This window comes from Ctenopharyngodon idella, chromosome 3 (genome assembly GCF_019924925.1).
Source record: "Ctenopharyngodon idella isolate HZGC_01 chromosome 3, HZGC01, whole genome shotgun sequence".
Taxonomy (NCBI): Eukaryota; Metazoa; Chordata; class Actinopteri; order Cypriniformes; family Xenocyprididae; genus Ctenopharyngodon; species Ctenopharyngodon idella.
Window position 1 is genome coordinate 26,424,454 of NC_067222.1, and position 26,174 is coordinate 26,450,627.

The following is a 26,174-nucleotide window of genomic DNA, read 5'->3' on the forward strand; positions in this document are numbered from 1 at the left end:
CAAGTTGGTACTTTTGACAACTCTTCATATAATAAAATATTACTCCAGTAAAGTAAAGTAGTCCTTTTCAGTTTTACTTGAGTGAAAGTACAAAAGTTGACTTGATTTTTAATGTACTTAAGTAAAAAGAACTGATTGGTGAATGTTTATTTTGTAATTTTATATATAATTATATAATATAAAATTATATTATATATTTTATATAATCCTATTGCTCAAAATAATTATGAATGAATAGCCATCACTAGTCAGTATGGAAAATTAGTGGATACAGATACATTATATGTAATGTGTGCTGACAAACAATGTAAAAAGAATGTACAGCATTATAATAAATTCTTCCTTCTTTGCTCAGTACATAGCCCTATAGAGCACCAGGATAAAGTGGAGAGAAGCTCTAATCAGAAAATCCAAGGTCTTGTTGCAGGTTGACGTGTTCAAGCCAAGTGACTGTTGATGAGGATTTGGTTAATGCTAAACTGAGGTTAAAGAGCAAAGTTTCTGTTTGGTTGTTATGGCATTCTCTTTTACGTGTGCAGGAATAAAATGGTTGCTTGATGTGTGCCATGACCAGGCGGCAACCTGCCCTAGTTTCCGAAGCCAATACGGAAGTGACTTAAACTGCAATTCATTGACTGGCCGCTAGGGACAGGCTCCAAAAGAGAGCAGAATCTCATTGAGTCCCATGTTAAAATGGCCAAATTTACAGCAGAAAAAAAAAAAAAAAACATGTTAACAGCCTGGATTTTTTTTAACTCATCCGTTTAAATTATATTAAGCCGTGTTTGTGCTTTTTTTGGGATTATTTTATATAATTATAAAATAATAATATATACAATTATAAAATAATATGGCTTGCTGCATCGAGACTCGAGACAGATGTGCATCTGTGTAGATGTGCACACATGCGGAAGATAAACAGAACACACGTTGTTGGATCGTGGCATTGGCTAACAGTTTTGTTCGTGAGATTTACTACAGTGAGGATGGCGGGAGGATATAAAACTCTGACAGCACTGCTTGGATATAACTAAAACTGCTGCATTTTGAAAAATGATAGTTTGGACGCGGGCTCATTTATACGATCATATACAGTTTTACAACATAAACGCTGCTCAGGTTGCATAATTTCTCGAAGAATGATGATGGAGAGCAGATCATTCAGAAGAAATGTGATGCAAACAATGGATAATATATCAATATTTCATGGATTTAATGCTTTTTGTGGACAAAAAGTACTGTTTTTTGTTTTTCCAATGGACACTCATCACTTACCCAAGTGCCACGGATTGGATTCATGTCGCGATCACTATTTCATTATAAAAGGTATGAAGTCCCGTTTGATTTTTCGTGTTGTTATTTGCACTCCGGACACAAATTACAATTACTGGTGCTGGAGCATCTACATCGTAAAAAAGACAGCGTAGATTGACAGTAAACATTTAGAACTTTCTAATGATATAACTTATCTTTATTAACTAATAAAGATAACAAGTTATATCATTAGAATATTAATATTTTAGATAGTATCTAAGATAGATAGATAGCTTCTTTGCCTGCTAATATGATCAGGTCGAGCTAGGCAGGTGTGGTTTCAGTAACCAGGCACCTCAGTTCCAACCACGTCCCACCTCTTTGCCCATTTTCAGTTATACGGGAGTGACGTGCGGTGACGCGCTGTGAAGATGGCAGCGGCCTCGTTTGCGCTTCAAAAATGCTCTTCAGAAATCTACGGGTGACGTCATGGACATATTTTTTTTTTACAGTCTATGGTCATGACCAACTGCTACTGGAACAGGTGGAACAAGTATGTCTGTGAGGAAATCTACAAGTAGTTCAGCACACCTTTGGTAGGATTCTCCTCACATCTGTAATAGTACTTATCAGCACCTGGTCACCCAGCATAAGGGAAGATTTTACAAATCGTTTTTATTTCTGTAAGACCGGATTATTGTAACTCACTGTATATGGGTGTTAGCCAAGTATGGTTAAACTGTGGTTCAAAATGCGGCTGTTAATCTTTTAACAGTGTGGGATTACAAATTTAAGAATCTGTTTAAGATCTGCTGATCCTACATCCTGACATAACATCACATAACATACTAAGGTGAAGTACATTGTATTTAGCATTTTAAGGTAAAAAGGATGACTTTCTAAGAAAATCAAGTCAGGCAGCCCAGGTGTCTTTATGCACTTCCTGACCATTTGGCATGACAAGCTCAAGACACAGCTCTGCCTTTGTCTCTATGATAGTGTGAAGGTATGGGCGATACTGTCAGACTGATTGGATTAGCACCTATGCATTTGAATGACACTGTTATGCTGATTAGATCAGGGCTGGGGAAATGCCGGTAATAGGCTGATTCCTGCACTGCATTTGCATGCTTTGTTTAGATTGTCTCCACCTCTACTGTATGTATCCCTCCCCCTTGAATGTATATAAACTACAATGTACACTGCCTTAGTTGGACTTGGATGACTACAGCGACGCACAGCGCGTTTCTCAATAAAGAGTAACTTCTGCTTGAAAGATATCCCAACGTCTCCTGGTCTCTGCTTTGACGAGGAAAAAGTTTCCTACAACAGGCACTCATAAAAAACAGTATGCGACACAGATTTTAGCCTCACTTCATTGGTTGCCTGTCCAGTATTCCATTATCGTATATAAAGCACTGCATAACTTATTACAACTTCATATTACCTTCATATTAAAAAACCATCTAGGTCTCTCAGATCAGCAATTCAGAGGATCCTAGACATTCCAAGGACCAGATTGAAATTGAGTGGTGTCTGGGCATTTGCAGTAGCAGCTCTACATCTTACCCTCGTTTCACAGTGCAAGCTTGAGCGGCATGTGCAGCTGCAGAGTATTCACACTGGAAGCGTTTGTACAGCGTCACTGCAGCGGTGCCAAGCTACATATAAAGTGAACATTTTTTTACAAAGACAACTATAAATTTGTTATAAAGTTGGTCATTTATAAATTTGATAGTCTTGAAAGTTTGTTAACATGGGGAGGTGTATAACATGTAAACGTAAATAACAAATAAAAAGCCTTGTGTCATATTACTGCACATGAATGAAAAAAAGACCACAGACTCGGGTTTGATTTGGGTATTGCTGCCTATATACAGGTGCTGGTCATATAATTAGAATATCATCAAAAAGTTGATTTATTTCACTAATTCCATTCAAAAAGTGAAACTTGTATATTATATTCATTCATTACACACAGACTGATATATTTCAAATGTTTATTTCTTTTAATTTTGATGATTATAACTGACAACTAAGGAAAATCCCAAATTCAGTATCTCAGAAAATTAGAATATTACTTAAGACCAATACAAAGAAAGGATTTTTAGAAATCTTGGCCAACTGAAAAGTATGAACATGAAAAGTATGAGCATGTACAGCACTCAATACTTAGTTATGGCTCCTTTTGCCTGAATTACTGCAGCAATGCGGCGTGGCATGGAGTCGATCAGTCTGTGGCACTGCTCAGGTGTTATAAGAGCCCAGGTTGCCCTGATAGTGGCCTTCAGCTCTTCTGCATTGTTGGGTCTGGCATATCGCATCTTCCTCTTCACAATACCACATAGATTTTCTATGGAGTTCAGGTCAGGCGAGTTTGCTGGCCAATTAAGAACAGGGATACCATGGTCTTTAAACCAGGTACTGGTAGGTTTGGCACTGTGTGCAGGTGCCAAGTCCTGTTGGAAAATGAAATCTGCATCTCCATAAAGTTGGTCAGCAGCAGGAAGCATGAAGTGCTCTAAAACTTCCTGGTATACAGCTGCGTTGACCTTGGACCTCAGAAAACACAGTGGACCAACACCAGCAGATGACATGGCACCCCAAACCATCACTGACTGTGGAAACTTTACACTGGACTTCAAGCAACGTGGATTGTGTGCATCTCCTCTCTTCCTCCAGACTCTGGGACCCTAATTTCCAAAGGAAATGCAAAATTTACTTTCATCAGAGAACATAACTTTGGACCACTTAGCAGCAGTCCAGTCCTTTTTGTCTTTAGCCCAGGCGAGACGCTTCTGATGCTGTCTGTTGTTCAAGAGTGGCTTGACACAAGGAATGAAACCCATGTCTTGCATACCTCTGTGCGTAGTGGTTCTTGAAGCACTGACTCCAGCTGCAGTCCACTCTTTGTGAATCTCCCCCACATTTTTGAATGGGTTTTGTTTCACAATCCTCTCCAGGGTGCGGTTATCCCTATTGCTTGTACACTTTTTTCTACCACATCTTTTCCTTCCCTTCGCCTCTCTATTAATGTGCTTGGACACAGAGCTCTGTGAACAGCCAGCTTCTTTTGCAATGACATTTTGTGTCTTGCCCTCCTTGTGCAAGGTGTCAATGGTCGTCTTTTGGACAACTGTCAAGTCAGCAGTCTTCCCCATGATTGTGTAGCCTACAGAACTAGACTGAGAGACCATTTAAAGGCCTTTGCAGGTGTTTTGAGTTAATTAGCTGATTAGAGTGTGGCACCAGGTGTCTTCAATATTGAACCTTTTCACAATATTCTAATTTTCTGAGATACTGAATTTGGGATTTTCCTTAGTTGTCAGTTATAATCATCAAAATTAAAAGAAATAAACATTTGAAATATTTCAGTCTGTGTGTAATGAATGAATATAATATACAAGTTTCACTTTTTGAATGGAATTAGTGAAATAAATCAACTTTTTGATGATATTCTAATTATATGACCAGCACCTGTATACACCTGTCTGTGTAATAACTAAAAGAATGTTTATATATCATATTTTCTGGCTAGTTTACTTTAGTTTTTTATAATACACCATACTTTCACCCAAACTGAATAATTAAAAACAAGTTAAATGGGTAAATCTTCAATAAATATTTTTGATTCTTAATTTTCTTTTCTGACATACTCCAATTCTTGTTAAAACAAAGTAAACATGCTTATTCTGTGCATTTTGAGCACTTTTTGTGTGAAATCATATATTAATTTGTTAGGGCTGTGAATCTTTGGGTATACAACGAATCAATTCGATTCACGATTCATGGGTGTTCGATTCGATTCAAGAACGATTTTTGCAAATTAAGAACGATTTGATTCGAGACGATTCACATTAAAATTCGATGCGATTCGATTCGATTCTCCATTTTAATATGCATTCATAGGGTTATTGAAATGCTTCTCCCAATGCGTCTTAGTCAGGATGAGAATTACACAGCGACCTTCAGGCGGTTAAAGAGTGGGGGCAAAAAAACAAAAACCTTTTGTCCATTATTAATGTTAGTTCATGTTAGTTCTTAATGAAGCTACATAACTTTATTTTAATAAAAATTGGCATTTGTGGAAATTTACATAAGCCAAAATTTTAAAAGGCTTTAAAAGTGTTGTAAGGCCTAGTTCATGTTAACTATAGTGTAGGATAGTGTTAAAGGCTACACAACCTTATTAAAGTGTTCCAGGTACATACAACAAAAGCTTACATGGAGAGACTACCTTAGAATATCATGCACTTTTCCAACTAATCCTAAACTAACTTTTCTTCACGGAATAGTTATAAAAGCCCTCTTTGTTTTCTGTATATGGAGCATTTTCCTTAAGATGATTCTGAAAGAAAACGCGCCGGTTGTTTACTGTTGCTATAGTAACGAACGCAACTTTTATATGCGACTGACTGATAGATAAACCGCGCGCTCTTATTTCAGTGTTGTTAATGTTGTAGTTACTTCAGAAAATTTCCTTCGTACATTCAGTTAAATGACATTAAGTTCATAATTTCATTTATCATTCATTGAGCTGTGCGTATGCATTTAGACACTTACATTATGTGTTTGGTCCATCCATGCATTAAATGCGCACCCTTGAATAAGCAGGGATTTAACGTTACTTAAACTGGTCAGGTGATGTCAATGGTATGACCCATTTCCGTAAAACTTGAGTATTTTATCTTATAGAAAATAACGGTGACCTTTCCACGCAATAAAAGCGTTTTATTTCAACAGTAGTGACCACGCAATGACTTGGCAGCTTTATCAATGACTTGAGCAGTGTGACTCAGGACCATTGCTATTTTAATAGAGAGATTATAATAGCAATAGCAAAAAATAGACTCGGCGCCGAAACCCCAGTTTCACTGCTGCTCACGCGGCGTTCCTGCTTGACGGTCACACGCTGCTCCTGCTCCTGGTGTGAACACACCCATTGGTTAACACGCATGGCAAAAAAATAAAAATATGCGCTGTTCACGCTTGTGGTGTGAAACCGGTGTTAGACTAGCTCCTTTTTTAGGTTATTTTAAACAAAACCTGAAATTACATTTACCTGAATTACCGTTTGGTTCAGTAGGCTAATTAGCAAGAGGCTCTTAACAGATGTTGCTAGTCATTGTTTGTCTGAAAGTAAATTATATTGTGAGATTGTAAGCACATTGGTCAACATTAAAGTGTTTTTGTTAATTGTGCTTTATAAATAAATAAAAAAGAAACAAAATCAGGTTACACATAACATTATGTAAGACACAATTAATCTAGCATGAAAAGTAGTTTTAAATATATCAAATGTTTTTAATCCCCTACTTATAAATTTTGACCTATAATATTTAGCCGTGTCCCACATTTTGCTAGCAACCCTGGTACTACATAATTTTACTCCATTACATTTTTCTTTTTTTCCCAAAAAAAAAAAAAAAAAAAAAAGAAAATTATACAAATTGTAATGTTGGCTCAAGCTCAACTGTTAACCCTGTTAATAGAATAATAGTAAGGAAAATACCAAACAAATACTCTTTTAGGCCCTATTACAAAATCACAGAAATCAGGGTTTTAATCAGGGTACTTAGACGTACCAAATTTGCATTACAGGGTTGCAAATCACAAAATTATATATAAAAAAAAAATATTACACAATGTTTATAGATGGATTCAATTTAATTTAACAAATTACATAATGGATTTTCAAAACATTTTTTAAAATCATGGATAAGGCCCACTGCATTTCTTTTTTTTTTTTTTTGACTGACTTTTTTTTGAAAGACTGTCATGCATAAACAAAATCCCAGGAGGCCAGACATTTCTGAGAAACTCAAATTATCGCTTCTGGCACAATCGCTCAGATCACATTTCTTCTCCATGGACCCTATTCCCATTTAATTTTTTGTAATTTAATGCCACGGTAATATAACACAAAGTATAACGTTATAAATGTATATGAATTAAAAAAAAAAATAAAAAAAAATTACTAGGATTTGTGATGTTGATAACTGTGGAAACATGTCATCACAGTCTGAAAAGGATCCATTTCCATGATAAGCATGTATACCTAATAAAGTAGTAAATGAGTGAATATGGATAAAGAGAAATAGATCAAGTGCAACAACTTTAAAGGAACCAAAAAAGGGAAGACAGAATCTGTATAAAACAAGTTCTCAGAAAGTTATCTTGGGCGTTCTTGGCAAAAAAAAGATTAAATGTCTTATGCCCACTGAGTTTCATGACTCGCTGAAAACGTTCGTAAAAACCGGTTATTCATAAAAGAAATGAGGAAATAAATTGACTCAGTCGAACTGTTAACATATTTGCTGTCTTTATGTTATACTGGTTGTCTTTGTTTATGCTTAATCTCAGGTGTAACTTGTCCTATAGTTCAGTGGTTCTCAGTGTGTAGGGGGCATCCATTTGTGCCCCCCACCCCCACCACCACCACCAAGGAAAATTGTTTGGCATTCAATTGTAAACAAAGCTTTGTACTTGACCTGTGTCCTAATATCCATGCAAAACAGCATTTATGTGCGCAACAATGTGTTTTGGCGTACTGCCTGTGGTACTCGGCCACCCCTATGGGGCAGTTGTCACGCTAACCGGTGCATAGCCCTAAACAAAAGTGAATAATATTGAACATTAATGTACTATCCACACAGAAGATGAATAGGCCTGTTGAACATTGCATTTACATCTATGTAATTAACTTAAAGGTGCAATATGTAATATTCTCTGTCTGCTAGAGGTCGCTAGAGGCCTATTCGAAACAAAGGCGTAGCTTGATGACGCCAAGTTTGAGCGCGGAATCTTGGGACATGTGGTCTTTACATCGCAGCCGGTTGAAAAGAATTAGGATAGGACTCGGGAAGAAATCATGTTCATGGATGTGATTATTAACGTTACTGTAGTATGAAGCAGAGCAGGACCGAGTGTTGTGGGAGCTGAACGAGGCCTCTGGAGCGATTGTTAACGAGAGACAAATGCAACACACGCCGCAAGCAGCGGAACTTTTATTATGCCACAGTCGCCGGCGCCGCTTCCGCTTTTCCGGTCATGAGTATGAGGTATCACAGCTCTGTTTATCATATTAGATACATTTGAGTGTGTTGAAAATTATGTTATAACGTTACTCTGAGCATTCGCTCGGTGGCTGCTGTGAGACACTTGTTGCACACTGCAGTAAGCTAGATCAATTTTAGAATATCATATTAAATGCTGGATGGCTTGTGTTGATAAATGGCATGCAATTCATTTTAAAACGTATTGTATGATGGAGAAAATGCTGTATTACTGTTACTAAAAATAAAGCTGCATCTGATTATGCTATGTTAGCTACTTCACAAAATAGTGTTTTTCTCTGAGGCATGGTAAAGCATGGTACTCGCAAAAAAAAAAAAATCAAGAAAATTAGATTTAAACAATAAGACTAAACTTGTTGAGCTATATAACAATATTTATGTCAATAAATCTATCAAAACAGTTGTTCCCTTGTCTGTTAAAACATGTAATATATTAAAGCGTCTTTGGTGTTTCCATGGTTTCTAGAAAATAAAACCGGAAACCGAGGGTAACGCGGGTATGATGCAACTGACAGGCGGCGACTCACACGTCCCGAAACCTTGGTTAAAATTGCAATTTTCTCACGATTTACAAATAGTTGCAAACATTTGGGATATTGTAAGTACTCAAGTGAACAAAATATATAACACTGGCCTAGTGGTTTTTGGATATTTTACTGCAAAATTCGTATATATTGCACCTTTAATTAAAAAAAAATTATAGAATTCCCCCCCCTGGCAATTCTTGGTCTTTGTCTACACCAGTAATTAAGATTGTTAAGTAAAAAACTAAAGCAGCATTACCAGAATGGTTAGTTATGCCAGTTCATTAGCTTATGCGTGGGGCAGGTGAGTAAATAGAGGCTTGCTGGGGTTTGGATGACTTACTCTGGACTATGCTCTGATAGGCCACTGCTGCAGGAGATTCTGGAACTTCAGTTAGGAAAGACTTTCCCTCGTCACAGCTTTTCCCTTGAAAAGCAAAATACAGAAGTACATTTTGAGAACTAGAAACTGCTGGCTGCTGACTTTTCCTCATGTTTTAGAAGAACCACTGTAGGGAGTTTTTTGATACTTGACTCAGTCTACTGACTACATGCTGCAAATATAAAAACAAGGAAACACTCTCACAAAAATCAAGAAACAGGATGCACCACAGTGCTGCAGTGTAAATTGTTAAACTTCCTCATATCCTGACCACTTAATGCGGAACAAATGTAGAATAGCATTTGATTACTATTTAATCTGGTTTAAAAATGATCTTCCTTGTGAATGGTGAAAGACAAGGGCTTCTTTTACCTATCCGTGGGTCCAGGGGTACTCTGCCCAAAAGAGGGAGATTTAGTTCTTCACACATTCTCTGTGCTCCTCCTGTGGTCGGAGGAAATATCTGTGAAGTATTCTGTAAATAGAGACAAAGGGTAACAAAAAGCAATATAAAATGTGACAGGTCAGTCACCCTTGTGTTGTTTTAAACATGTACGACTTTTTTACTCTGTAATAAACCTAATTTTATCGTCTTTTTCCATGCAAGTACAATGGAGCTTTCAAAGAGGATGCAAAAACATCATAAATGATTAATCCACACAACAAAAGTCAATTAAAGAAGTTAAAGGATTAGTTCACTTTCAAATGAAAATTACCCCAAGCTTTACTCACCCTCAAGCCATCCTAGGTGTATATGACTTCCTTCTTTCTGATGAACACAATCGGAGTTATATTAATAAATATCCTGACGCATCCAAGCTTTATAATTGCAGTGAACAGGACCAACGAGTATTAAGCTCAAGAAAGTGCATTCATCCAAAGCAAAACATACTCCACACCACTTTTCTTACACAAATATATTGCTTCACTTCAGAAGCTTTATACTCGTTGGACCCGTTCACTGCTATTATAAAGCTTAGATGCGTCAGTATATTTATTAATATAACTTCGATTGTGTTCATCAGAAAGAAGAAAGTCATAAACACCTAGGATAGCTAGAGGGTGAATAAAGCATGGGGCAATTTTTATTTTAAATTAAACTAATCCTTTAAACTTACATTTGTTCCATTATTTATATTATATGGGAATGAATCAGTTCTGCAACTTAACTTATAAAGATGGCCCTGACAGCAGCAAAGAAATGTATAGCTATACAATGGAAATCTACAGAACCTCCTAATCCTGTTGTGTGGCTGAGAGAACTATCATCTTATGTTACAGATGAAATCTAAATCTCTCAATCTAAAAAAAAAAAAAAAGACATTATCTGAGAAGAACTAGGGCAAATTTATTGATTATATGAAAAATTGTGTTGCTACACTGAAAGATGTGGTAATGTAACATTGTGATTATCTAAAATGAATAAAACTTACCCCGTTACAAGTATTATCACATATGTTAAAAAATATTTTTTTCCTTTTTGTTACTTTATCATGATGCTTATTTTTATGTAATTAATTTTATTTATCTGTTTTGTTTTATTTTATTCTCTGCAGCTACCCGCTCTGAAATTAGTCTGCTGTCTACCCAGAGGGGACTTTAACTCTGAATTACCTCTGTACACTATTTCATAAAAGGGCAATAAAAAATTATCACATAATATGTGGCTTCGGAAAACTTGGCATGCAGCATACTGACTCAAAAACTCAAATATTACGCATCTTCTGAAAGAGTACTGAATCTCTGGATCAAAACACAGGTGAAAAAGCAAAAACAAGTGATAAAAGCATTGCTTATAACAAAAAATAAAATAAAATAAATAAACACATCTCACATTTTTTGTTTAAAATGTTGCTTTTTTATGAAAGTTACCCATCTTCAAGAATGCAGGAAGCTAGAATAAAACTTTTTTGTTCTTTAAAGCAAAGGCTCTGTTCTTTCTTTTGATATATTGCATGTTCAGATATTCAAACAACAAAATATTCTGGGGGCCATGAAAATTTTGTGAAAATTATGGTGCTCTGGCATCTACTTTGAAGCTTATAAGCTCCAGTCCCTATAAATTGTGAATGCCTGGAAAAAAGACCAGGAAATTCTTCAAAATTCCTGTTTTCCTTCTACATAAGGAAGTTTACAGGTTAAAATGAAATGAGGGTAAGTAAATGATGTCAATAAAAATAAAACAAAAAGAAGAAAATGTCAAACTACATCACACAAGTTCAAAGAAAAAATTAATGTGAAACACCGTTAACATACAAAAAACATTAATGGTGATGTGTGCTGTGTTTTGCTGTAAGATACTACATTTAAACTCGTATACTATACCTTGCATTTAGGACAAACAAAGCCACTCATGTTTTCAATCACACCTATGATGGGCAATTTGACCTTTTTACAGAATCGGATCTCTTTTCTCACATCCTGCAAAGACACTTCCTATTTTGTAAAGGGAACAATAAAAAAATAATAATAAAAACATTATATAGCAGTCAACATGTGGTTACATATTAATAGGGATCATTATATGTTGAAATACTTGTATAAATGCATTACAAATACAGCAAAATTGTTTATGTTGGCTAATACTTTTCTTCTCATGTGCTGTGGTAGCAGTATGTGCCACAAGAAGGGTGACCCTAACAGCTATAAAGCAGACATTCAATTTAAAGTGTATCACTGCAAGACAGTCTGGTATTTTAAAACAATACAGTCCTGAAAAGACCTTTGGCTATTTTAAGGACGTTTAAGTGCAGCTGTGCCCTTTCACACTCTCTAAACATGAACCATCCTTGATGTTACTAATCAACTGCCAATGCCTACTCAATGCTTAAATACTCAGATGTGAGAAATATTTGTTGGTGGCTTCTTTAAGCATGTGTGCAACTAAGAAGTGCAACTTGTCTGAGGACATAAATAACTGTCTTTTTTATACATTCTTCACACCACTGAGTTCCACTTCACTGACAACGTGCAGGAAATCAACTATTTTTTTTAAACTTTCAGTTAAGTGTGAAAGCATGTTATTTCCCACACTTCAATAGATCTGAACTCATGATTAAAATCAAACTAAATTATTTTGCACTGGTTGTTTCTGTTTTTTTTTTTTTTTTTTTTTTTAAATGCAAATCTTTTTTTTCTTTTTTTTTTTAATCTTTTTTTAATGCAAACTAGATCACATGTAAAAGCAACTTCCTGGAACATGCAGTGTTTCACTTGTCTGAGTTTTCACCTGCGGGGTGGTGATAATGACCGCCCCATCGATGCCAGCGCCGCTGAGATACTGCACAATGGACAAGTGCTCATCAGATGTTCCTGGGGGCGTGTCTACAATCAGATAGTCCACTTCTCCCCAGTCTACATCCCTCAGGAACTGTTTTATCATACCTAAACAATAGCAAGATACCGACAATGAGAAACTGCACTCTAGCAAATGTATCAAGTTGCAAACAACTGCACTGTTTAGCACTTTAGTCTTATCTTTTGTGAGATGCAATCTCAGAGATGCCAAAACTTTCTACATAAGCTGTTATACTGCAGATAGAAAGTACACTGATAGTGATTTACATTCTTTAAAACAGCAAACAAAAACACAAGTAATGTTGATGCTATTTATCCAATGGATGCTTTGCTCCAGACAAAAAAGACGACTACACACAGACAATTACTGAAGTACTTTTACAAAGTACAAAGATGGTCATTCAAAATCGCTTCAGTTGGTTGAGTGCATAGCATCTTATTTTAGTTTTTAACTACTCACTGCTATGTGCTAGTGGTATTTAGTTTGGTTTGTGCCATATAAATATCATTGCCTGTTTGGAAAAAAGTTAAATGTTGGTTGATGGTGTCATTTATGGTTCCAACATGTCACTCAAAGTTTCCCTTAAAGGGTTAGTTCACCCAAAAATTAAAATTGTGTCATCATTTACTCACCCTCATGTCGTTCCAAACCCATAAGACTTTCTTTCATCTTCGGAACACAAATTAAGATCTTTTTTTTTTTTTTTTAAATCTGAGAGATTTCTGTTCTTCCATTGATAGTCTACACGACTACCACTTTGACGCTTCAAAAAGTTCATAAAAAGATTGTAAAACTAAATCCATATGAATCTAGCAGTTTAGTCCAATTTTTCTGAAGAGACTCGATCGCTTTATATGATAAATAGGTTTTATTTAGGCTTTTATTTACATATAAACATTCATCAACTCAAACGTCAGATATGATAAACGGAAGCTCAAGCATGTTTGCTTGAAGTGCGAAAACCAATGAGGTTCATTCTCGTGTGTTACGCAGCACGACTGAGCTGATCAATGTTTATATGTGAATAAAAGCCTAAATTTAATGTTCATCATATAAAGTGATGGTGTCTCTTTAGATAATTTGGACTAAACTGCTCAATTCTAGAGGTGTAATCATATATCGCAGTACGATATTTCGCAATGCAAAAATGTTACGATATGTATCGTAGAGTGATGGCGATACTTTTACGGTGTCTCACGCAACATGGAGGAGGCAGTGAGAGAAGCCGGGTTGTCACCGCATATTAAGAATTTTGCACACACATCGAATCTCGCGTCGCAGGCAGGTTTAAATGTTTCTCGCGTCAGTCGCTTGCTTGATCGCGCGAGAAAAGTCGTGGCTTTCTTTCACCGCAGTGCCACTGCAATAGCTGTGCTCACGGAAATTCAAAAGATGCTTGTGATGCTTTGCTTTAAGAAGTTCTGTCTTAGGCTTCTTAATTCTATGTTCATGAAGAATTTACATTTTTTTTTTAGTGACAGACAGACCTATTCAGTTGTTAATTTGAATACAGAAGGTTTTTATTAAACCTTGAAATGTGATCTTGTATGTACAACAAAGAAAGTTATTGAAATTTGTTAATATTTTTTTAAATAAATCTGTTATTTGAATTTCAGTTTAATTTTTAAATTTTTTGTCAAAATATCGTGATATGTCTCGTATCGTGAACCCAGTATCGAGATACGTACCGTATCGTGACCTGAGCATATCGTTACACCCCTGCTCAATTCATATGGATTAGTTTTACAATCTCTTTATGAACTTTTTGAAGCATCAAAGTGGTAGTTTATGGAGGGACAGAAATCGCTCAGATTTCATAAAAAATATCTTAATTTGTGTTCTGAAGATGAACACAAGTCTTACAGGTTTGGAACGAAATAAGGATGAGTAAATGACAACAGAATTTTTATTCTTGGGTGAACTAACCCTTGAAAGTTGATTTAACCACATAACTGAACCTTAAACAATAACTAATATTATTTGTTGTCAATTTTTTTTAATGTTTTTAAAAATGCCATTAATAATCTAACACAAAAAAACGTTTCCCATGTCCATTTAAAACCAGACATAACTGTAAAAAGAAGAAAGGCAGACTCACTGACTAAATGAGTAAGAGTCAGTGAGGCTGTTGCGTGAATTTTTTGACCGTCTCATTAAAAAGAGTCATTTGATTACAAATCGGACATCACAGCTTGTGTTGTGTTTGATCTCGCATGCAGGAAACAGTGGCCCTGTTTGGTGTTGCATGCAGGAAACATTAACCCTTACAAAATTATATCTGGAGAAATCACATATTGATTGACTAGATTTTTCATTTTTGTCACAGAATTATATTTTTTGACGCATTTGCAAGCATTTTAGGTGCAGTCCGGAGATATGGAGTATAATCCTGGTTTTCTATTCCAGCCAGACAAGGCCAGCGTTACTTACAATAAGTCTTTCTCACAACTCTAAAGTAAACAGAAAGTACAGAGATAACAGAGAGCTTAACACAAAAGTAAACACACAGATAATACAGCGTTAAAAAAAAAAAAAAAAAAAAAAAAAAAAAAAAAAAAATCACAGCATTCCACGTCTGGTATGATAACATACAAAATGTACCACACAAAATAATTCTGGTTGCATAATAGTCACTGTCCTGCCAAACCACCCACCTGTGATAAATGATCACACATAGTTACAGTGTTCTTAAAAAAGAACAGAAAAGAAAATATTTTGGTTTTCTAACAGGTGAATGTCACTGTTATACCATTTATTTATTTTTCATTTTTGGGCAAACTATACCTTTAACTTCTGTCCATTTGCATTCAGTCGCAGGTTTTACATTAAACATTCAAAAAACAAAACAAGTTTGCCAGAAATGTACAACGTTACTTCCTAAAGTGCAAAAAACAACAGCTGGCACGACATCTGATAAACATGCTAAAAAACGGCTATAGCATATTTCTCTGTGTATGAGATTCGACGCCAATCAAGAGTCATTCAGCTATCATATGTATATCAATGGGGCTGCTCAACATCTTTCATTACTGTATCAACAGAAGGCAGAATAGAGAAGCCACATTCAACACACCCGTGAAACACAGTAAAACAGACCAGTCCTCATCACAGATGAGACATTAGGATATCAGACAGTGGTTACAATACACAGCACGAGGAAGTGAAACTCATCCAGTCTAAACTTAACTTAGGGCTTCAGAAAAACAGAGCCATGTGCTCTTTTTAGAGAACAGAGCTTTTCGGGGCATGTCATCATGGAACATGATGCCAGTTTTTCTGTTCCTTTGTAGTAAAGGGTTTAAAACACATTTAACAGTTACACTTTATTTCAATAGTCTACTTTAGACTCTCTATTAACTATTAGTAACTTTGCAACAACATGTCAACAAACTCTCATTAGAGTGTTATTAGACTATAGTAGACTTTTATTGGACTGTTAAGGCCAATTCACACAGCACAGACAAACGGCAGCAAACACTTTTGTTGGGTTTTGTCTGATCAGTGTGTTACCCCTGTAAGCATTTAATGGCATTGGTGAGGGTTTGTTTTTCTATAATATTATTTTCTATAATAAAGTGTTACCCACATAACCAATATTACTTCTAAGTCTAGTGCAGAAAGAATGATGAATTTCATACAATGCATTTGATTTCCATTTTAATTTGGCCAAGTTCTGCTAATAGTCATATCTGTCGGAACTGAACCATTTTTTTAAATTTAATTTTGAAAGCAGTACTTCTGCTTCAGAGTTTTACTGTGGCAGGAAGCTAAGGCTGCCCTTGTATCAGCTACCACTAGTTCAAATGTCATTTATTTAATTACATTTACATGTACACTAAGAAGCACCAGTTATTGCACACTGATTGGCAGAGATTGAGATGAAAAACCTGTCTACTGAAATGAAACCTGCAGATTAACCAAGTGGAAACATTTTATTTAAAAACAGCTACATGAAACAAAACATGTGCCACTAAGATATACTTAACCATTAAACCAGCAATCATGTGACTGCTACCCACAGTAAAAACACCACATGTACCTACCTGTCATTTTTTACACCGAGGACATGATTAGACTTACTCTGGAAAGTAGGCATACATTTAGGGTGGGCATTTTCATACTCATCCAACACCAAGATGTGATTCATGTACTCAGACTTTTTAATACCTGCATTATGATGCTTTTATTCACAAGTGGTCTGACAGAGGTGTTTGAATTCCCCTAGCATTTTGAAGTAGAGCAATCTGGATAGAATTCAAATAGGTCACATGGTTTTGTGGGCTTGTGCAGGACTGTCCTGGTTGGTTTGACTATCCTGCACTCTCAGGGGTATCGTGCAAGTGAACAGATTTACAAATAACTGCTTAGAGGTCAGTTAGCACATACTTTCACACTTTTGCTTTAAATGCAACTCACAGCTAAATTAAGACTGATTGACTATGAGGAAGAAAATTTTAACCTCTAAATAAAATATTTAAAAGTGCTAAAGTGAAGTACACACCATTCTTTTTGGGGCCTCTCCAAATAACAGCATCATCTGGACTACTGAGCAGAAAGCCGATGGACATGACCGCCAAGTTGTCCTCAACATACTAGACAGAGAATATATCAGCACGTAATAATGAACCAATGAAGGGGCATCAGAATCCAAATCAAATGAAAAAAAAAAAAAAAAAAAAAAATATATATATATATATATATATATATATATATATATATATATATATATATATATATATATATATATATATATTTTTTTAATCTCACCACTGGGGACCAGCCTGAGCCACTCTGATGAACCTGCAAATAAAACAAAGACAGTTTGTTTGTTTGTTTGTTTATTTATACTTTAACACCATGCCAGCTACCCCGGCTATATTCATGGCGAGAAAGAGATTATAATTGAAAAAAAAAAAAAAGTTGTTAAAATTGATTATAATTTGAAAAAAGACAAAAAAGATTAAAAGAGGTTTTTAAATTTTATCTTGGATAAAAATTTTTCTAAAACTAGATCTGGTTCATTAAAAATCTTTACATAAGAGTCAACTGAAAGATAGAGAATTCGGTCCCCCTTTATATTAGTTGGCTCAAAAATAAGTACAATGTACTTATTGTGTTCATACTGTACTGCAAAACACTTTTGAGGTGGGATACGGGTAAGGTTAGAGACAGATTTGGTGCTATAGTTAGGTTTGACCTCCTCAGACTTGGAAAAAAAATGTTTTTTGAATTTAGTATTTTTTCATGTCATTACATTGCTTAGACCAGTGGTCGGCAATAGGCGGCCCGCAGGCCAAAACTGGCCCGCCAGCAATAATATCTGGCCTGCGCCCACAGCCATGATATTTTGATAGCGGCTGGTTCTGAAATAGATCTTCGTCTCATGGTGCGATCTAATATTATCACCGTGTCTACACCAGACGCGACTTTTTTCGCGTCACGTTGCGCCGCAACAGCTAAAAGCTGTCTACACTGAACGCGACAAACCAACCATTGCAAAGTACTTGGACTACGTCAAAAACAGTATGGGTAATCCGTTTACTGTCGGGAATGTGTTGTGCTGCGTGACTTGCGTCGCACCGCGCCGCATCCAGTGTATAGTCAATATCACTGATTATAATGGGTTCTATTATCTTTTGATGCATCGCACCGTTTGTGTCGGTGTTATATTCTCTGAAAACAGCGACAACTTCATTGCAGATAAGACACACTGGCTTTGCATTCACAAAACTAGGTAAGATGAACGCATAGTTGTCTTTCCATTCTTTTTTGTATGCCCTATTTTCCCTGTCAACTTTCCTCTTTAGACTCTTTGATAGTGCCATTTTCTCTCACTGGCTAGCTTAAATGTTAACATCACTCTGAACAGGACATAATAGCGTACCTCCAGCACACAAACAATTTAAATAAATGCAGTTTAGTACGTGAGGATGCCAAGGAATAATTCTGAGTGTAAAAGTAGGCCACATCAAATAATTATTACAATAAGTTAGGCTCCACTGTGTAACAAGCAAATTAAAATGATACACATTTATTATTCACAATATGGAAAGAGGGAATAAAACAGTTTGTTAAGAGCATGACTCAAACATGCTATTAATGGGCTTATTCAAGTCCTCTTTTGAGTTATTTTTATCATTCCGCATCTCCCACATATGTGTTTTAGCAAGGCAATCTGTGTTGCAAGTTGGTGAATGAAGATACTTGCCAGGTCACTACTACACTTTATTAACTTATCCATTGTAAAACCCGAACACCGCCACACAAATGTGGCTTTTTGTTAATGACTGTCCTACTACAGGATTTAACACAGAGTAACAGCTCAATACCAGTTACAAAAGACACTGTAACAGTCTGTCACAGCCAATTCTAGTTGTATTTTTTATTAATTAATTCAAATTATCCTTTGACTATGTTCTGGCCTACCATCTAGTGGTGAAAATTTTTTTTGGCCCGATGCCAAACTTAATTGCCAACCCCTGGCTTAGACTATAAGAAACAAATAGGAAAAAAATGATACTTTATTCATATGTTATGCTATGTCCTCATAAGTGGACAACAGGAGTCAGTTGTTTAAAAATATGAAATGACATGAAATGACAATGGAGGAACATGTAATGAAAAAAAGAAGTGTAATAATGGGAGTAATAGTTGGCAACAGTTTCATAATAATATGTAAATTTCTTTTTCCTATGTGGGATTACAAATTTAACATCTGTTTAAGGTCTGCTGATCTTACATCCTGATACAACATCACATGAAAAACTAAGGGGAACTACACTTTATTGGGCATTCAAGGTGAACACAATGGCATTTATTTACTGATTAGATTCAATATAGTTAAAGGGGGTTTTGTCAGTCTTTGATCTTCCTACTGAGAGTCAAACTATGTGTGAATGTTTACATAGTCTATATATGTTACATAATTTACATCAGTGTTAATTTTGACAGCAAATTTGAATTTAGTTTTAGTCATAGTCTTTTGACTAAAATGCCATTTAGTTTTAGTCATAGTCTTTTGACTAAAATGCCATTTAGTTTTAGTCATTTTAGTCATCAGAAATTGTTTTAGTTTTAGTCGACTAAATCTACAGTAGATTTACTGCTCGCCAAAGTGGACGGTTTTTGACCGTTCAAGTGCAAAAAGACACAAAAGAGCAAAATTCAGTACTTTTCAGGGATTGACACTTATCATTGAGGTACTAAAAGTTTTCGTTTAAAATTTTTATTAGATTTGATTTTTAGTTTTTCTGCTTTCATTGTAATTTTTAGTTTTTGCTTTTAAATGTCTATAAGTTTTTATTTCTGTTTATTATTTTAATTCCTCAGGTTAAGCTAAAGCTTAGAAACTAGATGAAATAAAATAAGTTTACATTTTTTATATATTTATTTTTTATTTCAGTTAACGTTTATTTCAAGTAATGAAGATTTCTTTGGTTTTAGGTTTAGTTAACTATAATAACCCTTATACTTGTAAAATATATTGAATAATGTGTCAAATAATGTTCTTATTCTTTCCTTCCTGTGACAGAAGATACAGTAGTTTACTATGAATTAAATAGAAATTAAATTAAATACAGTTTGTGTAAACAAAATAACAATAATGACCAGGAAAAAATAATAATTATAAACCATTCCCGAAATACACCGTGACTCTTATTCTGAAATGTCTGCAGTCTGTAGTAGCAGGCTGCTCATGAGGGTGATAAAATATGCATTCTTACAACCGTCTAAAACATACTACCATATAAACATTGTGTAGTAAACATTGTCATAATTCATCAACATTAGCTTATAAGCAATCGCTTGGCATAAATGTGCGCTATTCATTAATTGCGAAGCAGTCTGAAGTGCTGCTGGACGAGCCTGTAGAACGCGCAACGGCGCCGCGTTTCCCACGGTTAGATCAGCACGTTACACTTCAAATGTGCGTATCTTTCACACAGGACAGCAGTCCTGACTGGATATCTTCTCAAATCGTCTCTCTCTCATTTTCGTCTTGTTTTTATTTGTTGACGAAAATTAGAGTAGATTTTAGTCATAGTTTTAGTCATTCAAAACGCATTTTTATTTAGTCATCGTCAACGAAATTAACACTGGTTTACATAAAACTGTGACATGTATGGTGTCATGAGGGGCATAAAGGAGGATCTTCACCCGTTAACAGAAACGTATGGGTTAAACAAAGATTATAAACCACTCAGACATCTCAGCATTCTGACACAAGTATGATGCATAATGAAGTCTGTCTCTGCAGTGACATACCTGCTCCCCCTCTAAGCCCATTATTCTTGGTATAGATGGCCCACAGATGTCCACATCTAGGAGTGCTATCTGGAACAGGAATAAATAAATAAATAAATAAATAAATAAGCATGACATCTGGCATAAGGTTTAATATAGATATGAATTATGTAAACATTTAATGTCTAATTTTTAGTGTGCCTTTTAACCAGACGTTTGATTAAGCGGAACAATTATTGTATAAAAAAATGTGGCAAAATGTGCACATTTGATCAGTACAATTTAGTCCCCTGCTCATATGATTTGCTTTAATAAAACAAAAAGCAAAGTGGGGTTTGAACAGGTCTTTTTTCGACAGCAAATGAAAATTGCACCACTGCAGTACAACGATGTTAACACAAGATGCCAGTGCAGCACAGTTTAGTGAGTCAGCAACTCTCACACACAGCTTCAGTCTCACTAGCACTGACTCATACATAAGTCATTACATAAGACCATCACTTCAGTTCCAGCTCTATTCACACAGACCACAACAACCTCCAATACATGTTTAAGCTATTTAAACTCATCTGTGAATGCCACATTACCCTGCTGTGACCAGGAAACATAACCTTTCCATGGCCTTCATGGTCTGAATAAAATCATCAGGTCTGTGGTCTCTCATGTCTGACTGTACAGCCTTGAATTGGTGTGGGCTGAGTGTATACCAGACCTGATGGTTATATTTGAACTCTAGGCCAGATGTGGAGGAGAGCTGTGAGATAAGAGCCGGTGCCCAAGTTTGTGAAACAGTCTCCCCTTGCATGTTAAGTCTGCCCCTTCTTTGCTTTGCTTTAAATTTGCTATTAAAATGTACTATTATTCACTAAAATTTAATAGTGTCTTAATTTTTTTATCACTGACTGATGTTGTGGATTTGTCATTTTATTTGTTGTTTTACTGATTCTGTACAGCACTTTGGAACAACGTGTGTTGTATTTAAATGTGCTTTAAAAATAAATTGAACTGAATTGCTTAATGTGCATCAGGGTGAGTGATAACATCCAGAACACTTCAACAAATACTGCCAAAACTATAGAGGTGAGATAATTAAATTTGTTTGAATTTTAAACAGTTTGTCAACAGATTAGATCACATTTTAATTAACCATTATCCGCCCGTCTGTCTATCTATCTATCTATCACTAAAAACACCTCAACAGGGCCTCACGGAAACAGCTGCAGATGTCATTTGGCACAGTGAAAAAAAGACTGGGAATGTTTTAGAGGGATGATATTCCTGGCTTTTGTAAAGGAGATCATTAAAACTCTTCTTCATCTCTTACAATAGACCCCCGAGGGCTGCTGCATGCCCAATGGATTATACTAAAGCATATGTTTAGATAATCAAACCAGAGTTAGTGTTAGTGTTTGTGTGTGTGACTAATTCGTGGACGTGACAGGAACTAAGAAAAATTCCAGATGTGCTGATGATTTGACTTTTTGGATCCATGGAAGGGAGCCCTTGTTTTTCTTACAACAAAGACATGAAAAGTTCTCAAAGCATTTGTTTAAAATGTTAAGTGTATTTAGTTTAAAAATCAAATACAGAATCTAATAAACGCATGACCTTCTTGCCCCTGGCTTGTGTTAAACATTATTTGTCGGCGGCTGAATTAAGCAGCACGCTTTTTAAACACACTCTTGTTATGGTCACACTCAGAAGATGTTTATTTCTCCCTCCCTGTTCTTCTGCTTCCTGAAGGAAATTTACTGAAAGCAAACTAGGGAGTGAAAGCAGCAAAGAAGGAGCTCAGAACCCCACTTAATAGTCCCACAGGAACCGAGCAGGTTCCCTCACTCTCCATTTTGCTCTCTCTCAGGAAATGGCCGCCCAGGGTTGTAGAGAGGCTAAGACCATAGTGGCAAAAGTCAGGGATTCTCCTGCAGAGCTACAGGGGAAGTCACACCACTTCCTCCCAGAGTCTGAATACTTTTCTTCTGGCAACCGCTCTTCTTTTCCAGTACTTCCCTTTTTCTTGGGCTAGAAACAAAAACGTACATGTCTTAGTTGGCCTTCTTAAATCAATGTCTCAAAACCCTCAGGGCTCATCAAATATATGTTGAGCGAGGAGGGGAGGGCACGTCTTAACCTTTCAAAAATGCTAAGAATCCCACGGAACTCTTTTGGGAATATGGAACATTCACAAAAAGGCCTGTTTGGGACCAGATGTAGGTTTGGCTACTGTAGCCTATGTGCTTCTAGAGAAGCAAAGAGACATTTGCTAGTGTGGCTGAGCGGTAAAAGACCTGAAGTGGTAACCCAAAGGTTGTTGGTTCAAAGCCATGTTCAAAGACCTCTCAGCGCATGGTCACACCACATAACTGATCATCCAGTGACTAATCAAATGTGTTAACAATACTGTTAAAGAAATGGGACTTTTAAACTGTCCAGCTGCAGGCAATTATTCTCAACCATCAAAACAAGTGGCTGCTATATTCATCAGGATTCTGCAGACAGCTACTAAACCACCAGCATTTCCTTAGAAAGCAGCTTGGGATAGTGAAAAAAAGGAGAAAAAGTTTTACATAGGCACAGCTCTCTCATAAAGGGTATTTATCTCCTGTTAAAAAGGAGGAGAAGAGAGTTCATCCAAAGGGAAATTCTTATATCTTACTTCTTCACGTCTAGAAGCAAGTTATGAAAATATGTCACTGTATCTCTACAGACAAACAGAAAGATATTTAATAGAAATGTCTAAGAAATATGAAAATAGCCTGAGATTTGGAAAAAACAAAATGTGTGGATTCTACTCAAAGAATCAAGAACCAAAAAAGGGTGTTTGCAACAGACTAAAGCACTTAAAATGGCACAAGAACAAGACATTCTTGGGTCAAACACAAGTCTCTTCCCAGTTTCAGTTGGGCGGAGTATTCCCCTGTAATCAAAACTATGAGACAGACTCCATATGGAAATAAAAAACCTCACAATTGTTCAAACAAAGCATATCTGTACAGCCTTTGCTTTTTGGTACAAACATATTCTAACATAGTGATTTAACATTAAAATGTGTTGCATCAAAATTTCACTGAGTTTTGGCATAAAGTATACGTAAAACTGAATGTAGGATTTTTCAGTAAGATATCTGCACTTGATCTGATTACTACTGTACAGCTGGTTTATCACCATTAACACACAATCTTCCTCATTAACAGCTACATAATGCTTTTCATTATGCTCTAACGATGACCTCATCCCTCATCACACTGCTCCAGTTACTGTGAGTGAACGCCACACCTCTACTTTTCTAACTCGCATGCACCTTCAGTCAAAGCCTGAAGCGCTCAACCTATTAAAATGTAAATTGAGTAAATTCAATACATAGTTGCTTATTAGCAAGAAATGAGTCTTAGGCCACATTTACACTGCAAGTCTTAATGCACAGATCCGATCTTTTGACCATATCCGATTTTTTGGGACGATGTGCTTACATTTCTTTTAAAAGTGACCTGTATCCGATGTCTCCTTTTTACACTGCGCTTGGCGAAACGTACCAAAAATAGCGTATATGACATCACAAACAATTTCAATGGTACATTGAGCTTAATTTATTGACATGAATTCATATAAAAAACATTTTAATGCAATAGAGCAACACATTTCAACGTCAGATCGCCTTTTATTTAACACAAACAAATGAAATGAATAATCTGCCAGTCAACTAGACTTGTTGCATTTGTTATAGGTATGTCTGTACCGCGAAATGTTAAAAAAATCTCACTTTTCAATGACTCAGGAATCGCATTTACAGGGGAATATCTGATCTGTCCGCTTACACTGCAGGCGCAAACGCACATATCCGATTCATATCTGATTTATAACCACATATGGATGAGACCTGAAACCAATCTGTGAAAATCAGAATCCATACGCTTTTTTCCTGCTTACACGGTCGTAGTTCATATTCGATTTGTGCCACATGGGAGGAAAAAAATCGGAATTGGGTCTCTTGAACCATGCAGTGTAAATGTACCTTAGGGTAAACAATATGTTTACTATGATAATCTACACTATTACAAGAGCACTGTGCATTATTTTAATTCATGATGTCAGTCTATGTTTAATTGTATGACCTGACCTAACGTTTACTAGCAAACCAAAAAACCAGAGTGGGTGGCTGGATGTGCTGAAGTACATATGAAGTACTCAAAAAACAGTGGGCATAAACAAAGCCAACATAAATATAAAGGACACAGCTTCTTTTACTAGGAGCACTGCCATTGAACAACACCTCAGAACATGGGACAAAGAACAGTTTCATGAAAATACAGAGATGTATATACAAACCCTACCACAGGAAGTCAGGGTGTGTCACTTGATCACTGATTCACTTCCCACTGCTTAAGGCTGAAAGGCAACATTTCAATGCCACGCCCACTTTCATTACCAAATAAAAGAGTAAAATATCTATCTTTTTTAATATACGTAGTACATATATTAAGTTTGGGGTTGGTATTTTAATGTTTTTGAAAGAAGTCTCTTATGCTCACCAAGACAGCATTTATGTGATTAAATATACTGTAAAAACAGTAATATTGTGAAATATTACAACTTAAGATAACTTCTTCGTGATCTTTAATCAAAATCTGAAAATGTACTTTCCCTCTGGAATGGCCTTCCTTCTCTAATGACGTCATTTTTACGAGTTTGCATAGAACATCCCCTCCAACTGTCAGTCTACTGTGAGCTTTGACAGTGAGCTGAATGTGTAATATATATATATATATATATTGCGTTATATATATACATACACACACACACATATATATATATATATATATATATATATATATATATATATATATATATATATATATATATATATATAAAAATAAGATTGCGGTAAGATTTTTAATGTTTTTAAAATAAGTTTTCTATTTAAACATTTTAAAATGAAATTTATTTCTGTGATCAAAGCTGAATTTTCAGTATCATTACTCCAGTCTTCAGTGTCACATGATCCTTCAGAAATTATTCTAATATACTGATTTGATGTTCAAGAAACATTTATTATTATTATCAATGTTGAAAACAGTTGTGTACATTTTTTTCAGGATTCTTTGATAATTAGGAAGTTCAAAATAACAGCATTTATTTGAAATAGAATCTTTTGTAACATTATAAATGCCTTTACTGTCACTTTTGATCAATTTAATGCATCCCTGCTGAATAAATATATATAAGAACAGAAAAGGTCATTTCAAAACTAACAAGCAGAAGTTAAAAGATTTAATCATAAAATTAACGCCAAATGCGTGGTTTTTCTTTCTGTTCCACATCCGGTTTTCTCCATGTGAAATAAACTCCTTATGACTGATCAAGCATGTGCGTTAAAGTGTCTCTTATCTGCTGAAGTT

General features: G+C 35.7%; 1 protein-coding gene across 3 annotated transcripts in view; it reads right to left on the reverse strand.

Moving 5' to 3' along the window:
• nubp1 (nucleotide binding protein 1 (MinD homolog, E. coli)) overlaps window positions 1-26,174 on the reverse strand; it is a 33,878-nt gene that overhangs the window by 1,477 nt on the left and 6,227 nt on the right. For all 3 annotated transcript variants that reach the window (XM_051887836.1, XM_051887835.1, XM_051887834.1), the window contains exons 4-10: window positions 20,800-20,868; window positions 17,302-17,334; window positions 17,036-17,126; window positions 12,466-12,620; window positions 11,562-11,672; window positions 9,609-9,711; window positions 9,198-9,281 (exon numbers count right to left, since the gene is read on the reverse strand). In XM_051887836.1, coding sequence (XP_051743796.1) covers window positions 9,198-9,281; window positions 9,609-9,711; window positions 11,562-11,672; window positions 12,466-12,620; window positions 17,036-17,126; window positions 17,302-17,334; window positions 20,800-20,868 — 646 coding nt within the window. The remainder of the gene's footprint in view (window positions 1-9,197; window positions 9,282-9,608; window positions 9,712-11,561; window positions 11,673-12,465; window positions 12,621-17,035; window positions 17,127-17,301; window positions 17,335-20,799; window positions 20,869-26,174) is intronic.